Below are 25,492 nucleotides of genomic sequence, written 5' to 3'. Positions count from 1 at the left end.
ATAAAACTTATTTGCTACAATGATCCTATAATTTTTTAATTAATAATGCAGGTATTATATTTCATGTATTATTGATATTAGAATTGCTATAATCCATTAACTGAAGACTGCACTTATTGTTAAATTCTATAGCTATCGCATCATGAGGATTACCTCTAGGACGCCATATTGGTCCGAGTCAAAACAATACATTCTGCGGCAGGTACGTCCTTGTTGAATTTACATGAATGTATATTGGGAATATTGCCGATAAAGCCTTTAGCTGAAGCTGTTGGGATATATACGAAGTATAGTTTATGTACCATTCACTGTATTTTGTGATTCACTAGAGAACAAGAAAACAGTAGGCACGGTCCAGGGAAATAGGGTTAAGGAATAAGAAATGCAGAATATTTGTCAACATGAATATTGATTTCTGCAACGCAAAGTTTTGGATTTAATACACATGTAGTAATTGGTCAAGTTTGGTGTACACCAGTATCAGTCATTAGATAGCGTATAGAGAACTAGCACGGTGGTTGTGGTTGTCAGTCGTTTGACTTTTCACTCGAGCACTTCTAAATATATATTCAACTCACAAGTATGGCCCGTGATAACTTACTTTGTGCGATCTCATCCATGTAGGACATAGTTAAGGTGAACCTCTGCTGCTCCCAGGCAGCCCAAATCTTCTCAATTCAATTAGAGTATTGGTAGATATGTGGCTCTGGGATTGTACTCTCAACTCTGCTTGAAATCCACTGGTACTCCTGCCAACTCTCTCATAACTCCGGGAATTGCATTAAGCAGCCTAGCTCCATTGTTAAAAAAAAAACATGTGTAATGCACTGGTAAAATTCCTGAATGATGTAGACATGGATATTTAGCACGATTTTTTTGTCCAATAGCTCCGAATATAACTTACATTAAGCTAACCAAACCTAACATAATCTAACTTAACCTAATAGTACATAGAACAATACCATTGAAAAAATAGATCTTACTAATTTCAATTAGAAGGAAATGAAAAATGTGTTTGTGTGATACTGGAATAGAACCCATGCGCTGTTACCAGTTAGTTTTGTGTAATGGCCTCTGTTTTTCTCAGAAGCACAACTGTTCTCTTCCTGGGTGATGAATGACATCTAAGTCTGTATTTAGAACAAATCTTTCTAGAAGTCTGTATTTAGAACAAATCTTTCTAGAAGTCTGTATTTAGAACAAATCTTTCTAGTATTTTCCAGGGATATCACACAATACTATCTTCTCTGAAGTAAATATAGCAAGCCTCTTCCAGTACTTCAGCATGTGTAATCCTTTAATCCTGTAGGTAAAACTCATCTGTATTGCTTTAGTTTTGACCATGCCTGTCTTGTGACGAGACCATAGTTAAGAACAGGATTGTCTCCTTGGCAAACAAGTCTTCCACATTATTAACATACATAATCTGGCTCTTCTATGGAAAGTTCACAAAATACATCACAATAGCATTCTGGCAGTTTCTCTTGTGGAATTTATGTGAAGTATGAAAGATGTAATAGTACTCCTACAGATCCAAAAATCTTGAATGTGCTCCTTAGGTGATATGTCAGCATATTGTGCTTTGTATCATGTGCAGTTCTTTATTTCATGTTGCTGTCCATATCTTAATAAGTCAAGTTTGACTTCATTCATCTTCATATCTTTGGAATCGGTTCATATCAGTGCAGGTCTTCCTGTAATAGGGGTATATTTTTTGCAGACTTGATATGCCTCAAAACCTGAATTTCATCTACATGCAGATTTTGGTCAATGTCTCCTATCATTATAAGGAAAAGTAGTAACCTAAGCACTGATCCCTCTGATATTATAGTGCAGACCTTACTTTGGCTGGACAGAAAGCTCATCAGAGTAACTCTGCAGTCCACCACATGTGCTATTGTTTTAGTCTTCTAGAGTAACCTGCCTTTCCAATGACATAAACTTTTCTTAATGAAGATATTCTGCAAATGTATAGTTTTCATTATATAAATTTTCTATGGTTGTGCAATCTACATGCACTCCCATTGACAGCAAATGCAGCCCCATTATTTCCCGTTGAACTTCAGCCGTTCAGTTTAATTTATGCTCAGGGGCTGCCCTGCTCCAACATTCAAATTCATGTCAGACATTACCTTGTGTGATGGTTGTCCTTCAATTTATCCCCAGATTTTTGCCAAGTAAACAATTAGGAAAGTTTATCGATATTGATGATAGTCTAGCATGGCAACTAATGAATAGCTAAGAACACCCAATCCCACTTAAACAAACTAGAACAATGGCTTAGAAATAATAGAATGGAGGACTCCCTTAAAAAAAATCATTGGTAACAATACTCACTCCTAATAACCATGACTCAAAGAAAAATGTAAAGGTTAAATTGAATGGCCAAACCCGTCCATTGAAAAAGAACTGAAAAATTCTGGGTTATACATATAGTACTCTCAAATCAGGTCACAGAGACCTGACTGAAAATCAACAAGAGAATAGAAATACCAAGTTTAGTAGGACGGGTGGAGACTGTTCATTGACTGCAGACAGTTGTTAAGACACTGAACTACATTTCCACAGCATGGTTCCCAACATTCAGAAAAATGTAAACACCATATAAACTATAGAAAATAAAGCACTGAGAAAAATAACAGGATGCATTAAAACTACCCAAATAAAACATGTGTACAGAAACCAGAGTCCTACTCAAATGATAGGTACACAGTTCAGTGCAAAAACCCTCAACCCCACCTGGTTAACTTGTTACATTACACAAGAATAATTAAAGGGACACAACAACAAAAATGACACCAGTAGTATATTACTCAAACATCATAACCGACTACCAGCACCGCACAATGCATACATAGAAAAATGCATTCAGTCTCAGATCACAAAATAAACACCTCAAGGCTGACCATCAAACTCCCTGCTCTCACAAATCCCTCCAGGTATTAACTCCATATTTGAGTGATACTTGGGCCGATCTGGTGACTGTTGTCAGTTACCTGAAAGCCGTACATTTTCAGGAGATTGATTGATATAATATACAATTGAAGGCATTTCACCAGGGTCATAGAATTGACTTGTGTACCATAATTACCTTTTAAAAAGACATCATAGTCAAAGGGTAAAAAAAAAAAATCCAGATTGATTGAGGCATGTATTTAACATAACCTTAAAATTATTTAATTTGCATATGTATGGCCTAGGTTCATGTGCAACAGAAACAAAATTTGCCCATTTAATTTTAATGTCAGGTATGCATGTAATGTAATTTCTTATCAGCCTATGTGCCATTACCCACAAGTAAGGTGGCTAGGCATGGGAGAGGCACCTCATCACACTCTTCCCACCTTCCTAAGACCATTTGAAAATTGTACTTTCTTCTCCTGTGTGTTGGTGCCATAATTGGAAACATCCTGTTCTTGTATTCACTTAGTTGTGGATTCAAATTCCACACTTGTCTCCAATTCACAGCAGTGACTGTTACCTGCCCCAACAGACCAAGCACATAGGGCAAAGGTAATGGCTTCAACTGCAGCTATGTGTCTCCTAGTGTAGGTTCCTCATCTTCTTTCTTCTCCTCAGTAATAATGCTAGTTCATTACTGGTACATCCTTCACATGGAATCAGTTGTTGCTTTAAGTCTACAAACTCTTCCCTAACACACTTTGTTACCCACTCACACATTCTTACATATCTCTTAGACCTTCATTCATCCCCATCCATCCACTTTTTCCTTGGTGTACCCAATGGTCTTGCTCCTGTTATTTTTTTAGTCCAAGGGTATCTACTTTCATCTATTCTCAGGAATAGATGCATCAAACAAACTCAGGGTGTTGTGTTCTGTTATTTCTCCCAGTCCCATTTATACCCTATTCTATTCATAAACTCAGTCATTCCTTTCATGTTTTGTAATTTTGAACATAACCTTTGAATATCATATATCCAACTGCTTTTTCATGAATTTTCTTTTGCATTCTGCATCCATGCTACTTTCCTATACATATCAGTTGCCACAAGTTTTACTTTAGTGAGAGTGAGTTGTTTGAGGTGAAGGTGGGGCTTTCCCAGGTATGTGTTATGTTGCCATGGTTATTCAATGTGTGCATGGATAGAGTGGTACAGTAGGTAGCTGTGAGGGTACTGAGCAGAAAATTGGAAATGACTGATGTATAAAGAAAGTGGAGGAAAGTGCAAGGTGAACCAGTTGTTGTTTGCTGATTGCACTGTGCTTATGGCTAGGTCAGAGGAGGTTCTAAGGCAGTTAGTGATGTATTTTGGAAAGATACGTGATAAGAGGAAGTTGTTGTTGTTGTCGTTCCCTAGACTGTCTGTCCGAGCAGTCCCGTCTCCCCAAGGAAGGCCACAGCCGAAACTGGGTTTTCCCACAAATCCTTTATAGAGTGTATGTTGTGTTGTTTGCTTGCATGATTGTGTATAATGCAGTCTTCCATTATGTGTTGTATGGTATGGGGTGAAGTGTTACAACCTGGGCAGCTGTTCACAACACGGTCGTCCAGCCTCTTCTGGTAGCTTAGAAGTGCTGGGTGGTGACCGCATCGCAGTCTGGCCAAGTGGACTCTGTCCTTACGTGGGAGAGAGGATTCAGAAGGGTGGATATCAGGGGGTCTGGCATGCAGCAGTGTGTTGTCTTTCAGTGTGTTAATGGAGCGGTGAGTGATATGATTATGAATATGTTTCCGGAGGCTGGTATTTGGTGGTTGTGGAGGAAGAGAAGAGAGTATCTGTGTGTAATAAAGGTCTTTGGGTGTAGTTTTAATGTTTCTTGGTGTGTGTGGGTGTTCTGCTATGTAGTGTAGCGGGTGTGATGTGTTTGTGGTGGCTGCAGCAAGTGTTTGTGTGCCTCTCATGTCGAGGTGGTCCTTGACTTTGAGGACTTTTGTTTCATGGTGTAAATGGTCTGTAGGTGATGTATTTGTGCAGCCTGTAATTGTTTTTAGGGCTTTGTTTTGTATGATTTGAAGGGTGTTGTGGTGTGTCTCACTGAGATTAGGAGCCCACGCAGGACTCGCATAATTCATCACTGAGCGTATGCATTGTTTGTATATTGTTATATTAGTTTCTTTGTTTGTCCAAATGTTGTTCCAGTGATTGACTTAAGTGCGTTAAGTCTAGGTGTGCATTTGTTTTTTATGTTTGTGAGGTGTTGTTTGAAAGACATGGATGTATCGTATGTTACACCAAGAATTTTCGGTGTGTGTGTGTGTGTGGTATTAGAGTGTTGTTGATGTAGAGATGAGGTATGTATTTGTGTTCTTTTGTCCAGTTGGTGAGAAGTGTTGCTGTAGATTTGGTTGGAGCTATTTTGAGTCTGTTTGTGATGAACCATGTGTTGAGTGTGTCAAGGTAAGGCTGGATTATTTCTGCAGCTGTGTCTGTGTTACGATGTGTGCATGTGATTGTTATGTCGTCTGTGTAGGAAGAGATTTGTATTTCTGAGGTGTCTGGCGTGGGTAAGTCATGCTTGTATAGATTAAATAATGTGGGGGATAGAACTGAGCCCTGTGGTACTCCGTTCTTAATGTTCTTAAAGAGGAAGTTGAAAGTAAATGTGATTAAAAACAAAGTGATGAAATGACAGAAAGAAAGAAATCTTAAAGGAAAGGAATGAAAGGAAGTGGATAGTTATCAGTACTTAGGGTCACATGTAGGAGGAAATGGAGGAGTGATGGTGAAGGTACACTGTAGAGTGAGGGAAGCAGGTAAATGTTTAATGGAATGAAGACTGTCATGAGAAATAGGTATCTGGGGATGGATGTAGAGAGAAAATTATATGAAGGGACAGACTTGGAATTTAGAGGAGGCAGAGAGGAAAAAAAATGAAATGTGTTTGAGAATTTTGGTGGGTATTATGAGGATGAATATAATGAGGAAGGAGGAGAGCTGGGGTGGAAAGGCAGCTGGCATATAGGGCTGATAAAAGAATAATGGGATGATTTGGGAAGAAATAGAATTGTTGTGAATGGACAATAGATTGGAGCAACCCAAAGGGATTTTCTTCTTTATTTTTGCATGACGAGACATGGAGGGAGGGTTGCCAAGTAAATGAAGTTGTGGGCCCCCACTGTGGATGTGCTGTGTCATAATACATTGTTTCTACATCAGGCAGTAGACAAGAGATGGAAATAACTCTTCAAAAAGGAGCTAAGATAAAAGAGAAACAAATGGGTTGGGGTGGGTTCTTGCCTTGGCTGGCTACCTCCTGTAAAAGGGATAAGACACTTTTGGTATACAGACGATAGACAATGTAAAGTTATTAGTGGAAGCAATGAAAAACATCCACTGATATATTTTTATTTCTCCGTACTATTCACAGGGCACCTATTGTCTCCCCCTCCCTCATTCTATGGCCAATTTCCTCCTCCGTTTTCCCCACCATATTTATCTGTTCCAGATAACTGTAGATAACTTCGTACCTATTTCATTATCCCACTACTCAACATTGCAACATGTGCCCTCCACTCTTGGATATCATTATTACCTTTATCTTAGATATAACTTTCAGTTTTCTCCAAAAATCGCCAAACATCATAAAGATTCATATTAACTTACATTTCATCATTTGTATTGCAGGATGTCACACTTCATTAACTCAGAAGCAGAGGAGAGTGAGGAGGACGAGGGAGAATATGATGAAACTGAAAAGAAGAAATTGAAGAAAATGCAACTGAATTCCGACTCCTCTGAGGAAGAAGAAGATGATGGTAATTATTGCAAAACACTCTCTCGCTCTCTTTCTCTTTTTTCTTTTTTTTTCTTTTCTCTTTTCCTCTCCCCTCTCTCTTCCTGTTCTCTCTCTACCTATTTGGACAAATTTGAATAAATACTTATTCTTACACATTCATGTGCTGACAATTTTTTGTGTGTTGGATATAATTTGAAAAATGGAGTGCTTTTTTATATGTTTTTACTTTGCTGTTGAAAATGGATGTCCTGATAAAATTTATAGTACAATAAGGTAATCTCGTATTCTGTACTCATACCTTCAGTTAATGAAAAATCACAGCTGTAGAACTTCATATTGATGTGCTTCACTTTTGCTGTGGTGGCACTATTCACAGATTTTATTCTCGGTTTCACCAGCCAGTTTAATTTATCAGAGGCAGATGTGGGGTAAAATAGGATCATTTGAGACCCCATTTCCTCCTTAGTCTTTCTCTAAGTTTAATTAAATTGGTGTTTACATGCCCAAAATTCCTGAATAGCAACATTGTAGGAAAGACTACTATTTTCTTTTGTTTTTCCTCTTCCTCCTTCTCTAGGGAACTAGATGTCTAAATTGAAAGTTATGATTCATATTTTGTTAGAGCTTGTGTTGGACACTTTAATTAGCACATTGCATTATGAGCAATTACAGTATGATGGAATGGGTAACGTTACCAGTGAACTTGTTTGGGTTTTTATTGCAGAGGCTCAGATTCAGGAAGAAAACAAAGGTTTTATTGATGACAGTGTGATAGATGACGATGATGAAGAGGATGGAGGGAGTGGGTCAGAAAGTGATACTGGAAAAAGAAAACGGGATGAAGATGATGATGATGACTTAGATGCAGACAATTTAGATGAAGATGACTTGGATCTCATTGAAGAAAACATGGGTGTTAAGATTGATCGGAAGGTAAGCCCTTACATGGATTTAAAGATTGTAATATGCATATAGTTGTGATAGCTTATGGATAGAATGGAAAAGGAAATAAATATTTCATATGTTTGTAATGATTAATATTTCATTCTAATCTTTTAGAAAAAGTTTAAGCGTTTGAAACGGATAGAAGACGAAGATTCAGAGGGTGAAGGAGATGCCAGAGAACAGATTGCAGATGAATTGTTTCAGGGATCTGGGGATGTAAGTAAAGTTTTACCATTTCATTATTGGTTTGGTGTGTGATTGATTTGCAATGTAAGTACACAGTAAAGAATGATTAGTTTTAGTGTATCACATGCTATTGGGTACAAGGACAGAGTAAAGTCTGTGTGATGGAATATATTATGATAAAACATTCAGAGAGCACGTAGACGACAGAAGGAAAATCTAAATACTACCTACAAACAATTCATAAAAACTACACTCAACCATGCTTCTGCAACATGGTTTCCAATACTCAACAAAACACAAATATTTTACAAACTATACAAAATAAAACAAATTTTATAAATGTAGATGTCATGTCCAGCTTTCTTGGTGTCATACTGCTTTGGATCTGCCAAAGAAGAAAAGTGGACATCGACTCTGTCCATCCACTTTGACAACAATTCCATGCAAGTGGACACATAAACCACACCTCCGCCTCCACAAAGAGGTGGGGCCAGTACCTGGTCTCTAGATCAGGCCCAGAAATTCACGCAATTCAGTCATCTTACCACTACTCTCCAACTATTTTACCCTCTGTTGTTCCATTTTCTTCAAAAAAGGCAATCAGTACATTGGTACCTGCCCTCCCACATCTAATAGCTGTAGACATAGAAACCAACCCAGCCCTGTTCACATGCCCAACATGTACAAAATTAATGAACTATTCATATGTCCATGAAATGCAACATACCACTCATGGTTCCACTTTACATCCGCTGCACTCACCAGCTAGAAAACATATCCTTAATATAATACATACATACATATACCAAGGCTTTTTCCCCCTTACAAGGGAGGTAGCCAAAAAGGGAAAGGCATAAAAACACTCCCACCCATTTCATCCCTACATACACTCCACACCCCTCCCACCCTCCCTCTCATCTGAGCACCTCCTGGATGACGGGTCATCCCTGCACCCTGCCCACCGCCCTGGGTCAGAAGCAGTGTCGCAAGACACAGCACATCCACAGCAAGGCCGCTTCATTTAATCGGCGACTCCCCCTCTCCGTCCCCCCTTGCATATAAGGAGAGGACGGGGAGAAAATCCCTTCGGGCTGCGTCAAAATTTACTCACACATACTACCCCACCCCCCACCCCCCTGCCCATTCCTCCTCATGCAATCACAACATCATCCATATACATCCATTCTCCACTCACCTCTGTCTTCCGTCCTCTCCCTTCCTTCCTCAACAGACATTCCCCTCTTCCCCAAAGCCCCCTTCACCCCATCCATCCACCTCATCCTAGGACGTCCCCTCATGTTCACTCCCTCCACATCTGCCTTCCATACCTCTTTTACTAGTCTTTCTTCACTCATTCTTTCCATGTGTCCAAACCATCCTAATATTCTTTCATCAACCCTATCTCCCAACTCCTTTTTCACCCCTGTTCTCCTCCTCACCTCCTCATTTCTCACTCTATCCAGCCTAGTAACCCCCACCATACTTCTCAGACACCTCATCTCAAACACATTCAAACTCCTTCTCTCTTCTTCCCTTATGTTCCACGTTTCTGCCCCATACAGTGCTGTTGGCACAATCACTCCTTCATACAGTCTCCTCTTCGCATCCATTCCCAAATGTCTATTCCTCATTACACTCTTTAATCCACCAAGGCATTTACTCGCTTCTCTCAATCTACATTCTACCTCCACCTTCACTCCACCTTTTCCTGCTACACTTGCACCCAAGTATCTAAAACTATCCACTTCCTCCAGTCGCTCTCCCTTAATGTTCACTTCCAGTCTACTGCCACTTTCACCCCTTGTACATCTCATCACCTTACTTTTACCTACATTTATCTTTAGCTTTCTTCTATCACATACTCTCCCAAACTCTGCCACCAGCTTCCTCAATCCCTCCTCTGACCCTGCCACATGCGCAGTGTCGTCCGCAAACAACAGCTGGCTCACCTCCCACTTTTCTCCATTTTCCCCAACCATCTCCAATCCCCGACCCACCACCCTAGCATTCACCTCTCGCACCACCCCATCCATGTATAAGTTGAACAGCCAGGGCGACATAACGCATCCTTGACGAAGTCCCACCTTTACCTCAAACCACTCACTCTCTCCATTTCTAATCCTGACACAAGCTCTACTACTCTCATAAAAACTCTTGACAGCTCCCAGAATCTTTCCTCCTATCCCATAAATCTGCATAACCTCCCACAGCGCCCCTCTGTCCACCCCATCACAAGCCCTCTCCAGATCCACAAAAGCCCAAAAAACATCCTTCCCCTTTCCTATAGCTTTCTCACATATCTGTCTTACCACAAAGATCTGATCTACACAACCTCTACCTGTCCTAAATCCACACTGTTCCTCACCAATTACTCCTTCTGTTCCTCTCCTAATCCTCTCAATTAAGATCCTCCCATAAGCCTTCCCTACTACACTTAACAGGCTAATCCCTCTGAAACTACTACATTCACACGTGTCCCCTTTTCCCTTGTAAAGAGGAACTATACAGGCACTTCTCCAGTCCTCCGGTACTCTACCCTCTCTCCAGCAAACATTAAATAACCTCACCAACCAGTCCACCATCACTGAACCTCCCTTTTTCAGACATTCTGCATGGCATCCATCCAGACCAGGTGCCTTACCTGCTTTCATCATCTTTACAACTGCCTTCACCTCATCCTTCCTTATATCTTCTCCATTCTCCTCACTCATCACTCTCATTTTCTTCGTATTTCCCACTGCAGCTATCTTTCCTTCCCTATCCTCCTTCACATTTAGCAACTCCCTAAAATATTCTGCCCATCTTCCCCTTACTGCCATCTCTTCCATTATCATCTCTCCATCTGTACCTTTTACCTTTTCTTCTCTACTTGATTCGCCTCCTCTTCCTCTCTTTATTTCTTTCCAAAACATCTTTTTATTACTTTCAAAATTTTCTGTCATACTCCTACCCCATTTCACATCTGCTCTCCTCTTTGCCTCCTTTACCTTTTGCTTTACTTCTCTTTTCTTTTCTTTGTACGTCTCATATGACTCCCCCGTCCTCTTTTGTAACCAATCTGTGAATGCTCGCTTCTTCTCTTCTACAACCTTCTTTGTTTCCTCATCCCACCATTCAATGGTATCACAAACACAATCAAACTGTCACAGATGCAACCATCACATTGGCATAAAAGGCATTGAACACCACATCCCACACTGCCCCATACGGTACTAATTATCTCTAGATAACAGCAATATTTTTTCCTTGAATTGCTTGTGGGGTTATCCAGAAGCCATTGCCAGTTACTTAAGGACCATGGATCTCCTGAAGGAGAGAACCTGGGAAATGGGTTGATTTATCAATCACGAGTGTATATATAATTGTAGGTTTCTAAAGCTCATGAATATTTCAGGAAGAGGAAGAAGAGGAAGGTCCTCCTCCTCAGCGTCCTCCACAAGCAGAAGAGTATGATTTCGATGAAGGTGAAGATTCAGATGATAACTTTATTGTGGATGATGAAGGCAAACCTATTCAGCGTCCAAAGAAAAAGGTCTTATTTGAGGATGAAGGCTTAGAAACTGCTCGTGACATTTTCGGTTGTGACTTTGACTACGGCGAGTTTGAACAGTATGATGGTGAGTTATTTCATTTTCCTTGAATGATACATATTTACATATATATATATATATATATATATATATATCTTAAACAAACATTAAATAACCTCACCAGCCAGTCCACCATCACTGTACCTCCTTTTTTCAGACAGGGAGGAAATAGCCTTTGTTATATGTGTTATGAATTTGTATATTTTGTATCATACATTATTATTCTCTATCATGATTGGGCTAACGGGTAAATAGCCTTTGTTATATGTACTATGAATTGTATATTTTGTATCTTATTTTTGTATATTATTCTCTGTTTATCAAGATTGGGCTGAAGGTGAAGAAGAGGAGGAGGAGGATGAGGATGACTATTATGATGATGAAGATAAGGGTGATCCTGAGAAGAGGAGAGGACGGAAGGAACGTAGGAAAGTTGTAAAGAAATCAATTTATGAGGTAAGGGCATGTGGAACTCTTTATTTCCAGCCTGTTGACATACTCTGTTGCAACTGTTTTAGCAAACAACAGGGTATATTTTCCTAAATGATAAGACTGGACTTGAGACAGAAGGTCCCTCTTAAGTTAAGTAGATTATTTGGTATTTGCTGAAACAAAATGAAGAGGAGGTGTCATTGGGCTTTGAGGATTTGATGTTTTAACCTTTTAAGGCCCAAAGATCTTGAGTTATGTTATTAAAAAAGAAAAATAATTAAAGTGGTACTGGACTTTAATACATACATTAGAACCTGTCTCTAGTCAGAAATTGATATTTCCTCCAGAAAAAATCACCAGAACTAAACCAAAGTAGATCATTTAAATCTGTCAATATCTTTTAGTGACTGAGTGTGGGAAGGTATGTGATAGAAGAAAGCTGAAGGTAAACATAGGTAAAAGTAGTGATGAGATGAACAAGGGGAAAGGTTGGCAGTGAGTTGGAAGTAAGTTGTAAGGGAGAGAGGCTGGAAGAAGTGGACAATTTTAAATATTTGAGGTCACATTTGGCAGGAAATGGAGGAGTTATGGGTGGAGTTAAACTATAGATTGAGAGAAGCTAGTAAATGTCTTGGTGGGGGGGGAGGTTGAAAAGTGTCATGAGAAATAGGCATCTGGGAATAGATGCAAATAGATTGTGTGCAGGGGTGATTGTGCCTATGACATTGTATTGGGCAGAGACTTGGAATTTAAGAGAGGCAGAAAGGAAAAGTTTAAATGTGTTTGAGATGAAGTGTGAGAAATATGGTAGGTACAAGGTTAGATAGAGTGAGGAATGAGGAGGAGAATGGAGGTGGAAAGGGAGTTGGCAGATATGGCTGATGAAAAGGTATGTGGATGGTTTGAACACATGGAAAGAATAAATGAAGAAAGAGTAGCCAAAGAGATGTGGAAAGCTGAAGTGGATGGAGTGAGCTTGAGGGGATGAGCAAGGATGAGATGGATGGATGGGGGTGAAAGGGGCTTTGAGCAAGAGGGGGAATGACTGTTGAGCAAAGAAGGGAAAAGGCAGGGGATAGGGGAAAGTGGAGGATGGTTATGTATGGATGATATTTATTTCTCCCCTTCTGCTCTATTTTTTAAATGAGGGGAAGAGGAGGGGATTGCAGTGTAAGTGAAGTGGCCCTGATGTGGGTGTCCTGTATTGCTTACAACCCAGGCAGTGGGTAGGAAACAGGGATGATCCTTCATCCACAAAGAGCTAAGATAAGAGGGAAACAAGGGTTGTGGATGGGAATGGAATGGGTGGGAATAGGGCCTTTTGACTTGGCTACCATCCTTATAAGGTGGAAGAAGCCCATAGTATATAGATAGAGGTCATTGAGGGGTTTATAGGCAGATATCTTGATTTTTTTTTCTATGTATATCTTAGTTATTGAGCATGTGCTTGAGTATGCATACATGTGTTCAGATGTCATAGTATTATTTCTTTTCTAGGTGTTTGAGCCAAGCGAATTGGAAAGAGGTCACTTGACAGATCAAGATCAAGAAATCCGCAAGACTGACTTACCAGAACGTTTCCAGTTACGACAAATCCCTGTAACCCGTACTCGTGGGGAAGGGGAAGACCGTGCTGGAGATAAAGAACTTGACCAGGAAGCCAAGTGGATTTACCATTATGCATTCTACAAACCTTTTATCTCCAATCAGGCAAGTTTTGATTAATAAATTGCTCATTATTATTACTTCTCTTCTCTATATGTCTCTCTCTCCCCCTTTCTCTCTCTCCCTTTCTTTCCCTTTTCCTTTCTCTATCCCCCCTCCTGTTTCCTCTCTCCTTTGCTCTCCCTCCCTCTTCACTCTCCTCTCCCTCACCACTCTCCCTCTCCACTCTCTCTCCCTCTCTCTCCCTCTCTCCACTCTCACTCTCCACGCTCTCTCTCTCTCTCTCTATCCACTCTCTCTCTCTCTCTCTCTATCCACTCTCTCTCTCTCTCTCTCTATCCACTCTCTCTCTCTCTCTCTCTCTCCCTCCCTCTCCCTCTCTCTCTCTCTCTCTCTCTCTTTCTCTTTCTCTCTCTCTCTCTCTTTCTCTCTGCACAGTTCAGATATATTAAGTGACATAAATACTGTACCTAAGTTACCTCTTTCTCTTTGGTCTTTCAATGGGTGGGATATCTGCTAGGCTGGGAACTATTTTGGATATAAATGTATGTATACAAGCTTTAATGTATATAATAACTTTTTCAACAGGAAGGGAGAGAGAAGGCTAATACAAGAAGTCGAAGAGATCATCACATGATCCAAAAGATTTACAATGCTTTGGATTTGATGAGGAATGCCACATGTGAAGTGCCCTTCATTGCCTTCTACCGCAAGGAAGAAGTGCAGCCAGAACTCAATATTCATGACCTCTGGAAGGTTTACAAATGGGATGAAAAGGTGAGTGTGTTTGCAAGTTGAGAGAGGAGTGAAGGACAGAGTAGAACTAGGAGTGGAGGAGGAATGGGAATGGTTCAAGGAGGGAGTCACAAGGTGTGCAAAGATGGTGTGTGAAACAAGGAGGATGGGAGGAAATAGAAGGAAGGGTAGTGAGTGGTGGGATGAGGAAGCAAAGAAGGTTGTAGAAGAGAAGAAGCAAGCTTTCACCGAACGGTTACAAAATAGGACAAGTGAATCATATGAGAGGTACAGAGAAAAGAGAAGAGAAGTAAAGCATAAGATAAAGGAGGCAAAGAGAAGCAGATGTGAAAAGGGGTAAGAGTGTAATAGAAAATTTTGAAACTAATAAAAAGATGTATCGGAAAGTAATTAAGAGAGGAAGAGAAGGCAGTAAGAGGAAGATGGGCAGAGTATTTTACGGAGTTGCTAAAAGTGAAATTTACTACTTTGATCTATTTTATTTATTTATTCTTATTATTTTTTTTTTTTTTTTACATATATATATATATATGTGTGTGTGTGTGTGTGTATATATATATATATATATATATATATTTTTTTTAAGTAAAAGTAAAATTCAATCTGTACATGGATGGGGTGGTGCAAGAGGTGATTGCAAGGGTAGTGGGTCAGGGGTTGGAGATGGTTAAAGAAAATGGAGAAAGTGAGAAATAAGCCAGTTGTTGTTTGCTGATGACACTGCACTTGTAGCAGGATCAGAGGAGGGATTGAGGAAGTTAGTGACAGTTTGAGAAGGTGTGTGAAAGAAGGAAGCTGAAGATAAATGTGGGCAAAAAGGGGGACTTCGTCAGCGATGTGTTATGTCACCCTGGCTGTTCAATCTTTACATGGATGGGGTGGTGCGAGAGGTGAATGCAAGTAGTGGGTCAGGGGTTGGAGATGATTAAAGGAAATGGAGAAAAGTGGGAAATAAGCCAGTTGTTGTTTGCTGACAACACTGCACTTGTAGCAAGATCAGAGGAGGGATTGAGGAATTTAGTGACAGAGTTTGAGAAGATGTACAAAAGAAGGAAGTTGAAGATAAATGTTGGTAAAAGTAAGGTGATGAGATGTACAAGGGGAGAAAGTGGCAGCAGAATAGAAGTGAGTATTAAGGGAGAGAGAGTGGAGGAAGTGGATAGTTTTCGATATTTGGGTGCGAATGTGGCAGGAAAGGGAGGAGTGGGAGTGGAGGTAGAATGTAGATTGAGAAGCAAGTAAATGCCTTGGGGGGATGGTAATTCCTGTCCTCTGCTCAGTGCATGGGTTAGAAGCCATACAAGAAGACACAGCACATCCACAGCATGGTTCCAGTGGTTCATTTACTTGGCAGCCTTCCCACGTAGTTCCCTTATGCAAAAATAAAGAGGACAAAAAGCAATCTCTTTGGGCCATGTGAATTTATAATTCATTCACAACTGTTCTGCATTCAAACCTATTTCTTGCCTTCTCCCTTCCATATTCAGCAGATATTCCCATATTACTCAAAGCCCCCCTCACCATATCCATCCATTTCGTTCTTAATCTTCTCCACATGTTCACTCTCTACATGCTTTTTAAGCTAGGGATTCCTCACCTATTTTTTACCATGTGCCCAAAACAATCCCATTTTCTTTCATGTACCCTATGTGCCATCTTCCTTTCCACCTCCACTCTCCTCTGATATATACTACATGTACTGTCTTCTTCCTCAGTGGTGTCAATTACAAGCAAGGAAGGAGAATCTGAAGTCCCTGTTCCACAAGATGAGTGAGTACCAAGGGGACCTTATCATGAAAGACATTGATGCTCCACTTCCAGAGAACTTGCGTCCCATCAAAGAGGAAGAAGTTGAAAGGTGACAATTTTATTTCATTTGTTTATTTATATTCTATATGTGTGTATGTGTGTGTGTATATGTATATATATATATATATATATATGCGAATAAGTCACAAAAACACGTGATTCACAAAATGTGGCTTTATTACACACATATATATATATATATATATATTCTATTCTCTTCTCGTCTTTCCTTTGTTTAATTACAGGTACCCCTCACACTATGCCATAGCTTTCTCTAGAGCCATAATAGCCCAAAAAACATACATTTTGCTTAAAACTTCTTGCAATCTGCCTTACCACAAAAATTTGTACAATGCACCCCTACCTTTCATAGACCTACAATGTTTCTCCCCATTTACTCCCTCTGTTCTCCTAATTCTCTCAATTAACACATGGTTACATGAAGGCTGCAAGTCTTCTGCAAGAGACCAGGGGCAAAGGAATAATTAATCCGATAGCCCAGTAATTCTCCTTTTCCATCAACTTCATTCTCTAGGTATGCCTTACTACTATAACTACTATAATCACACCCTTCCTATCCTTCTCTGCATTCAACAAGTACCTGAAAAACTCTACCCATCTTCCCATATTGCCTTTACTACCTTTAGTATCTGTGAGTTAGCACCTTTTACCCTCTACTTCAACCTCCTCTCTCCCATCTTTATTTCTTATCTTCCTGTCATATTCATTTCAAATTTCTTCATAAAACACCATCTATATACTAAAAAAAAGGCCATTTTGCCCATTATGAAGTATTCACAGTTTATGGAAAAATACATGAAGGGCTTTTTCCCTCTTACAAGGGAGGTAGCTAAAGTCAAATAGCTTGATTCCTCTCCCACACATTTCATCACCACCCACTCCACTCCTATTCATCACCCCTCCCTCCCTTCCTTCCTCCCTCATTACTTGGCTCCTCCTTGATGACAGGTCATCCCTTCATCTCGCCCACTACCCTGGGTTAGAAGCAATGCTGCAAGGCACAGCACATTCACAGCAAGGCTGCTTCACTTAATCAGTGACCCTCTCCACCCCTCATCCAGAAAAGAAAAGGTGTTGAGAAATCCCTTCGGGCTGTGTCAAAATATCATTCACACATAACCTCTCCATAAACCCCCATCCCCCACCCACTCTCTTTCATGCATCACAGCATCACCTGTATACAGCCATTCTCCACTCACCACTATCTTCTGTCTTCTCCCTTCCTCAACAGACATCCCCCTCTTTCTCAACACCCCTTTTACCCCATCCATCCATCTCATCCTTGGTCACCCCCTCCTGTTCACTCCATCCACCTCTGCCTTCCACACTTCTTTTACTAATCTTTCTTCACTCATTCTTTCCATGTGTCCAAACCACCCCAGTGCTCTTTCATCCACCCTATCTCCAAACTTCTTTTCCACCCCCCACTCCCGTCCTCACCTCTTGGTTTCTCACTCTATCCAGCCTAGTAACCCCTACCATACTTCTCAGGCATTTAATCTTAAACACGTTTAAACTCCTCCTCTCTCATACTCCATGTTTCTGCCCCATACAGTGCTGTTGGCACAATCACCTCTTCATACAATCTCGCTTGTGCATCCACTCCTAAATGTCTATTTCTCATGACACTCTTTAATCCCCCAAGGCATTTTCTTGCTTCTGTCAGTCTACATTCTATCTCCACCTCTACTCCCCCCTTTCCCACCACATTTAGATTTATGGAAAAATAGTTTATTATAATTTTTTGCAGATTGGATGAGTGTGAGACATCAGAACAGTTTAATGACTACTACAAACAGTTCCTCCTGTATTATGGTAAAGATCAGCCAGAAATGCGAGAACACATCAAAGCAAAAAGGAAAGCCATCACATTTACTAAAAAGACCACAAAAATTGTGAAGGTATGGTAGTTGCTAATATTCCTCCTCATCCTCATCCTCATCCTCATCATCCTCATCCACATTTCCAATTTATTTAAGTTATTGAAATATTTCAAGTACTTCCATCATTATATTAGGTTGTTTATAACATCTTCATTTTCCTCACCCTCTGCTCTCACAAACTCCTCAACCACACTGAATACTGATTGGAAATTGAGAATGGAGGAAACATAGATGAGGAGGAGGTGGAAAAGGGTGGGACGTAGAGAGGTGCTGAGAGTTGACAAGTTGAATAAAAAAGAAAACGAGAAACAATACCTGGAGAGGCTGAGGGAAGTGTGGGAGGTAGGGAAGGATAAAGGAGAGGTAGGTATAGAAGAAGAATGGGTCTGTTTCAAGGAGGGAAGTGACAAAGTGCACAAAGATGGTATGTGGGATGAGGAGGATTGGAGGGAACAAAATTAAGCATAGTCAATGGCAAGCAAGGATTGGTTGCAAGGTAGAACTAGGGAAGCATATAAGAGGTACAAGAAGAAAGAGAAAAAATGTAAGGTGAAGGAGGCAAAGAGGGAGGCAGGTGTAAAATGGGAGAGGAGTATAACAGAAAATGGGGATGAGGAGGGAGAATCACCATGTTAATGAAGTGGCCCTGCTATGGACGTGCTTTATTTTGCTGCATTGCTTCTGACCCATTCAGTGGGCAGGAGACAGGAATGACCTTTCATCCACAAGGAGCTAAGGTGAGAGGGAAACAATGGGTGGGAGTGGATGTGTGCCTTGGCTGGCTACCTCCCAAGTGGGAAGAGGTCCATGGTATATAGATAGATAAATAGGTTTCATTTTACCACTTACAAATGTGAAGAACAAAGTTGGTCCTTATAACTGCTAACTACATTCATCTCAAAATTCTTTTCCTCTTTTCTTCATATTCTTTTATATTCCTTTCTGAGTTAAAGTACAGATTATTTTGCAGAGGGCTTTGATTTGACAGGTTGCATCAATCAAGAGCTATTACCTGAATTAAGTCTAATATTATTATGAACAAACCCATTAGAATGTGCATAGAGACTTTAAAAGACTGTTGTATTATATTTGTTAAAAGATATATTGTGTTGTCTTTATAGGTACTAAGGAAAGTTAAAAGGAAGAAAAAAAGAAAGAAGGCAAATATTGATGATGATGATGACGAAGATGAAAATGAAAATGAAGAAAATCAAGAGAAAGAAAAAGAAAAAGAGAATGAAGAAGGAGAGGTAGATAAGGAGGAAGAGGAAGAAGAGGAAGTTGAAACAGAAGTTGAGACTGAGGTTGAGGAAGATGTTGAGGAGGAGCAGCAAGATCAGGAGGATGAAAATGAGGCTCTAAAGAAAGCAGTTAGGAGACACGAGTATGAACTACTCCGTCGCGCAGGCATTGGTATGACTGGAAAGCTAGTCTTTATTCACCAAATTGTTTTTTCATATTAATATTTTGAAACATTGAAAGTATATGTATTTGTATGCATTCATGTTTTTCGAGCATTGTTGTCATTATAATAATTATGATTATATATTATATGTATGTGTTTATTTGATTTGTAAAGGTGTTTTCAAAAGGTTTTAAGATTGTAGAGGATACAGAAATGCTAAGTTGTATATTACCATGGTGGTTACTTTAAAATTAAAAACACTGAGATTGTGCTTAACTAGGGTTGCCTGTATTTTTCAGGTGATGTGGTCATTAAAGTTTGTCATTATATATTTACAGAGTCCTTGACCAAGAAGTTTGGTTTAACACCTGAACAGTTTGGGGAGAACATTCGTGACAATTATCAGCGATATGAAGTGGAGCAGTTTCCTGAGGATCCGATGAAGGAAGCAGAGCAGTATATATCAAAGTAAGTTACCATTATATGAATGAAATGAGTTGTATTTATCCCAACATTCTCAGTAATACTTGGAAAGTGATAAAGTGCAAACTTTGCAAGGTTTAAGCTAGAAGAAATTAAAGTGTTGATAATTTTTCTCTCATGCATAGCCACCTTGTTATGTTAATTATGGCTGATTGGAGGAAAAAGTTAATATCCTGCAATATGTCAAATTTTGTTGATTTTGAATAGAGAAAGTTTTCCTCAATTGAATGAAATTGCCTTGTAAGATTATTGTTTTTGTTGTTAATTGCTCATCTCCAACCACTCGGCTCACTAATAAACCACATACTGGCAGATGATCCAAATGCATGTCACCCAATCTGGCTTAACACATATACAGCAGACCAGAAAGGGGATAAGATACTAAAACAGTTCCCTAACCAAAGTGTTAAAAAAAAAATAATAATAATAATAGTAATAATAATTCACAATCCTCCTCTGTACTTATTTTCTTTAGTATTTTTGCATCATCTACGAAGAAGTTCATATAACATTCCACACCTTCATCCATGTCATTTACATATATGACAAACATGATTGGAGCCAATACCAAACCTTGCGGGACACCACTTATCATCTCTTCCCAGGTCAAGTATTTGTGTCTAATTACTTCCCGCATTTTTCTTCCAGTCAAGAAGTCTTCCATCTATTCTAATAATTTTCCTATGATGCCACCTATTGATTCTAAGAGGTAGACTTGTTTGTATGGATGAAAGATTTTCTGAAGGATAGGTACATGTTGGCTAAAATAAAGGACAACATGTCAGGATAGAGAACAATGACAAGCAGAAATCTACAAGGTTCATTGTTGGCACTGATAATGTTTCCTATTTATGTTCATAATGTGATGGAAAGTACAAGTTATACTAATATTTTAGAAAGGATGGAGGGATGTAATGTAGAACTTCTGATAAAGGGTAGAGTATAAATAGTGGAATGATTGGTATAGTTATGTGACTTAAAGATTAATATTTTGTAATTTACAGGATGTGCAGCACACCAGAGCGTGTTCTAGAAGCCGCAGTGAGGATGGTGGGATGGCAGTTGGCATGTGAACCTATGGTTCGGCGTGCTGTAAGGGAAGTATACTTTGATCGTGCCCGTATCAATGTCAGACCAACTCCTCAAGGTGTGAAGATGATTGATGAACACCACATTCTATACAGCTCAAAGTACATGAAAGACAAACCTGTTACAGATTTGGAAGGTGACCAGTTTTTGCGTGTCAAGATGGGTGTAGAAGACAAAATTGTGTCCTTCTCTCTAAATGACACTGTTGAAGGAACAACCTCACTAAATTTCATAGATGAAGCCAAGCAGCTATACTACCGTGATGAGTTCTCACAAGTGGTTCAAGACTGGAATGATTTGAGGGGCAGAGCAGTCGAGTTTGCGATGAAACGTATCATTGAAGACTTGAAACGAGAACTTACCCAAAGGCTTCTGCAAGAAGCAAGAGACCACGTTGTCGAACAGTGCTGCAGCCGGCTGTACAATTGGTTAAAGGTCGCACCTTACAATCCTGGTGATTTTTCTGATGAAGATGAGGATGACTGGGACACCTCCAAAGGTTTTCGTGTCTTTTCCATTGCTTTTGTACCAGACTTGTCTCAAGCTGCTTTTGGCTGTTGTATTGATATTGATGGTGATTGCTGTGAGTATATTCGTGTTCCTCATCTCCTAAAGAGGAAGAATGCATACAATGAAAGGGATGCTATGGCGAAGGAGAATGACCTGAGGCGTATGCGGGAGTTCATTATCAGGCGTAAACCACATGTGGTAGTAGTAGGAGCAGAGTCACGAGAAGGTATGATGGTTGCAGATGACTTAAAACAACTTCTTAAAGATTTGGAGGAACAAGAGCAATTCCCAAAAATTAATGTAGAACTTATAGATAATGAACTCTCCTGTCAGTATCAGAGATCCAAGAAAGGTGAGGCAGACTTTTTAGATTATCCTCCATTGTTGCGTCAGGCTATATCCCTTGGACGACGCATTCAAGATCCTCTCATAGAATTTTCGCAACTTTGTAATCAAGATGAGGAGATACTCAATCTTAGGTATCATCCACTTCAGGAGCAGATCAATCCTCCGGAGTTGATGGAAGCATTGTATACTGAATTTGTCAATCGAACAAATGAAGTTGGTGTTGACCTTAACCGAGCAGTGGCCTACCCATACACTCAGCACTTGGTGCAATTTGTTTGTGGCCTGGGGCCAAGGAAGGCTAATGCACTTATTAAAAGCATGAAGCAAAATAACCATCGTCTCGAGAACCGAAATCAACTGGTTGTGAATTTACACATGGGTGCTAAAGTGTTTATTAATTGTGCTGGTTTCATTAAGATTGACACCAATGCTTTGGGTGATAGTGACAATTACATTGAAGTATTAGATTCTACTAGAATACATCCTGAAGCCTATGACTGGGCAAGAAAAATGGCAGTTGATGCATTAGAGTATGAGGATGAAGAAGGTAAGCCAGCAGAGGCTTTAGAAGAAATCTTAGAAACTCCAGAACGATTGAGTGAGCTTGATCTGGAAGCTTTTGCTACAGAACTTCAAAACCAGGGCTTTGGGAAGAAAAATACCACATTGTATGATATCCGCCATGAACTCAATCATAGGTATAAGGATTTCAGAGTGCCCTTCAAGACTGCAACTCCGGAAGAAGTGTTCAATATGCTTACCAAAGAGTCACCTGAAACATTCTATGTAGGCAAGTTGGTTCAAGCTGTAGTTATAAACTTTATTCACCGCAAACCAAGAGGTGACCAGTTAGACAATGCGAATCCTGTTCGTAACGAAGACAGCGGATTGTGGCAGTGTCCATTTTGTCTCAAGAATGACTTCCCTGAGCTTAGCGAAGTGTGGAATCACTTTGATGCTGGAGACTGTCCAGGTCAAGCTATTGGTATCAGGGTTAGGTTAGACAATGGCATATCAGGGTTTATTAGTATCAAGAATCTATCGGACAAGACTGTAACTAATCCAGCAGAAAGAGTTCGACGAAATGGTTTGATTCACTGTAGGATAATGAAGATTGATCCTGAAAAGTTTTCTGTGGAGCTGACTTCACGAACCTCGGACCTACAAGACCGAGACAATAAGTGGAAGTTGCCTAAAGATGCTTACTATGATATGGATTCAGAAGAAGCTGACTTCTCCATAGACAAGAAGAAAAAGGAAAAGAAGAAGAACCAGTATCAGAAACGAGTTATAGCACATCCCTCCTTCAAGAATTGTGACTTCAATGAAGCAGAAAAGATCATGAACTCCATGGAACAGGGTGATGTTATTATTCGACCATCAAGTAAAGGTGTTGACCATCTCACAGTGACATGGAAGGTGACAGAAGGGATTTGCCAGCACATTGATATCCGAGAGCAGGATAAACTCAATGATTTCTCACTTGGCCAGAAACTGTGGATTGGCAATGAGGAATTTGAAGATTTGGATGAAATTATTGCAAGGCACGTAGCACCCATAGCAGCAAATGTTAGGCAAATCTTAGAGTATAAATATTACAAAGAAAGCTATTCAGGAAACAAAGAGAAATGTAGTGAATTCCTTAAAGAAGAGAAGAAGAAAAATCCCAAAAATATCCCTTATATATTCACAAGCATGAAGAACCTACCCGGAAAGTTCATGCTGTCCTACCTCCCAAGAGTGAAAGTAATTCATGAATATGTTTCTGTGACACCAGAAGGCTTCAGATTCCGCCGAATGCAGTTCAGCACAATGTCATCTCTTTTGAAGTGGTTCAAGCTTAATTTCAGGAAGTTTGGTCCTGGTATGGGAGCTACCACACCAGGTATGATGTCCACTAGGACACCATACCTTGGTGGTACCACCCCAAGTATGTTGGGAGTTGATGCCTCCACTATCCACAAAGTAGCACAGAACCTTCCTTCACATATGTTGCACAATCTCTCTCAGGCTGCATCAACTACACCTTATGCAAATACCCCTGGGGCCTATTCTCATGGCTACTCCAACTATGCTAATACCCCATACACACCATCAGGTCAGACTCCTTATATGACACCTTATGCCACCCCAGGTCCATCTACCACTCCAAGGTATGGTTCACACACACCATCTCACAACACTGCTTCTTCATCATATCCACCTTCCCAACACGGCAGCCGAACGCCTTCATCCCATCGTCCTGCACATCACCAGTCTCATCAGGCTCACCAGTCTCACCAGTCACACCAATCATCACACCAATCATCACACCAGTCTCACACATCTCACCAATCTCACCAGACCCACCACCACAATCACCACCACAATAGAAACAGTGGAAGTAGTACCCGTTCTGAACAAACTGACTGGAGCAAGGCTGCAGAGGCATGGGCAAGAGCACGAACAAAGGAAGGCAGGAACACCCCTGGTCGCTCAACACCCCGTGGATATAATGACCAGCCACCACAGTCAGGCCGATACAACCATCATCCTCATCACAGTTATGGTGAGGATGTGCGTAGAACTCCACACTATGAAGACCGTGGAACACCTAGACCATATCATGATTATGATATACCAAGAGCAACGCCTCGATCAGCCCGTTCCACTCCAAAGACCATACATTCTCCAACCAATATGAGCATAGGAGGAGACCAGACACCATTATATGATGAGTGAAACTGAGGAGTACCTTAGGAACTCCATATACAATGAAAAAGAAAGAATGCCTCAAGGAGAATGAGACTTGTTTAGTCTCTAGTCATGACATTCTTAGGTATCTTGGGATGCCATGCTTTTAATGCTCATGTGCCACTACATTATGTAAATTATCTGTTCACCAGTGCATAAACCCACATTTTGTTCAGCACTGCAGACACTCCTGTTTGTTATACTAAATGAACTTGGCTCCCATTTTGTATCTGTTAACAGGAGAATTGAATGGGAACAAAAGCCAGCAATAATGAATAGCATACATCCATTATCGGGTGTCGAGTTATTGAATGTATTTTTGTATTATATTGGAATACAGTCTGCCATTTCGATTACTTGTTCCTTCACCTTCCAGAACAAAATTCTCAAGCTATGAATATATAAATATAGGAGAAACTTTTGTTTAACTGTGGGATTGCATGATGTGCACTATTTTTTATTCTTTGGCTTCCATTTTTTAATGGTTAGTAGCTCACCTTGACTGGAGCCAGAGCCACACAAAGAAGTGTGTATACTGGGACTGTTAGCAGAAGACAGGGTGATCCTCTTTTCATATTATCAATATAGTAAGTTGACCAGAAACTAATGCCTTGGTTTGGATGCAGAAATAGTCTTGCATTCATATTGGTTGAACTTGTCTGCTGACATTCATATTCTGTGATTCAAAAACAATAAAAAGTAAAAAAAGTGTTTTGGTTTATTTTATACACCTGGTTAGTTATGGATAATATTTTGATGCAGCCTGAAGGAATTTCTCCCTATCTCTGTTTTCTGCATAACAGGATGGGGGGTGGCATGTAAGTGAAGCATCCCTCCTGTGGATGTACTCTGTCTTGCTGCATTGCTTCTGACCCAGGCAATGGGCAGGAGACAGGGATAACCCTTCATCTACAAGAAGCCAAGATGAAAGGAAAAC

The 25,492-nt window shown here is 40.1% G+C and overlaps 1 protein-coding gene across 1 annotated transcript; it reads left to right on the top strand.

Moving 5' to 3' along the window:
- Positions 1–109: 109 nt before the first annotated feature.
- On the top strand, positions 110–25,275 carry Spt6 (transcription elongation factor Spt6). The gene is made up of 13 exons (XM_076204560.1): positions 110–202; positions 6,589–6,719; positions 7,425–7,633; positions 7,760–7,861; positions 11,226–11,448; positions 11,747–11,877; positions 13,351–13,563; positions 14,107–14,295; positions 15,990–16,132; positions 17,855–18,005; positions 19,109–19,400; positions 19,731–19,860; positions 20,880–25,275. The coding sequence occupies exons 2-13, from the start codon at positions 6,590–6,592 to the stop codon at positions 24,541–24,543; spliced, it is 5,577 nt and encodes a 1,858-aa protein (XP_076060675.1). The 5' UTR covers positions 110–202; position 6,589; the 3' UTR covers positions 24,544–25,275.
- Positions 25,276–25,492: the final 217 nt, after the last annotated feature.

This window comes from Oratosquilla oratoria, chromosome 21, assembly GCF_046742065.1.
Source record: "Oratosquilla oratoria isolate Oo_2021 chromosome 21, ASM4674206v1, whole genome shotgun sequence".
Classification (NCBI taxonomy): domain Eukaryota; kingdom Metazoa; phylum Arthropoda; class Malacostraca; order Stomatopoda; family Squillidae; genus Oratosquilla; species Oratosquilla oratoria.
The sequence above is the reverse complement of the archived record's forward strand: the minus strand, read 5'-3'. Positions and strand labels throughout refer to the sequence as shown.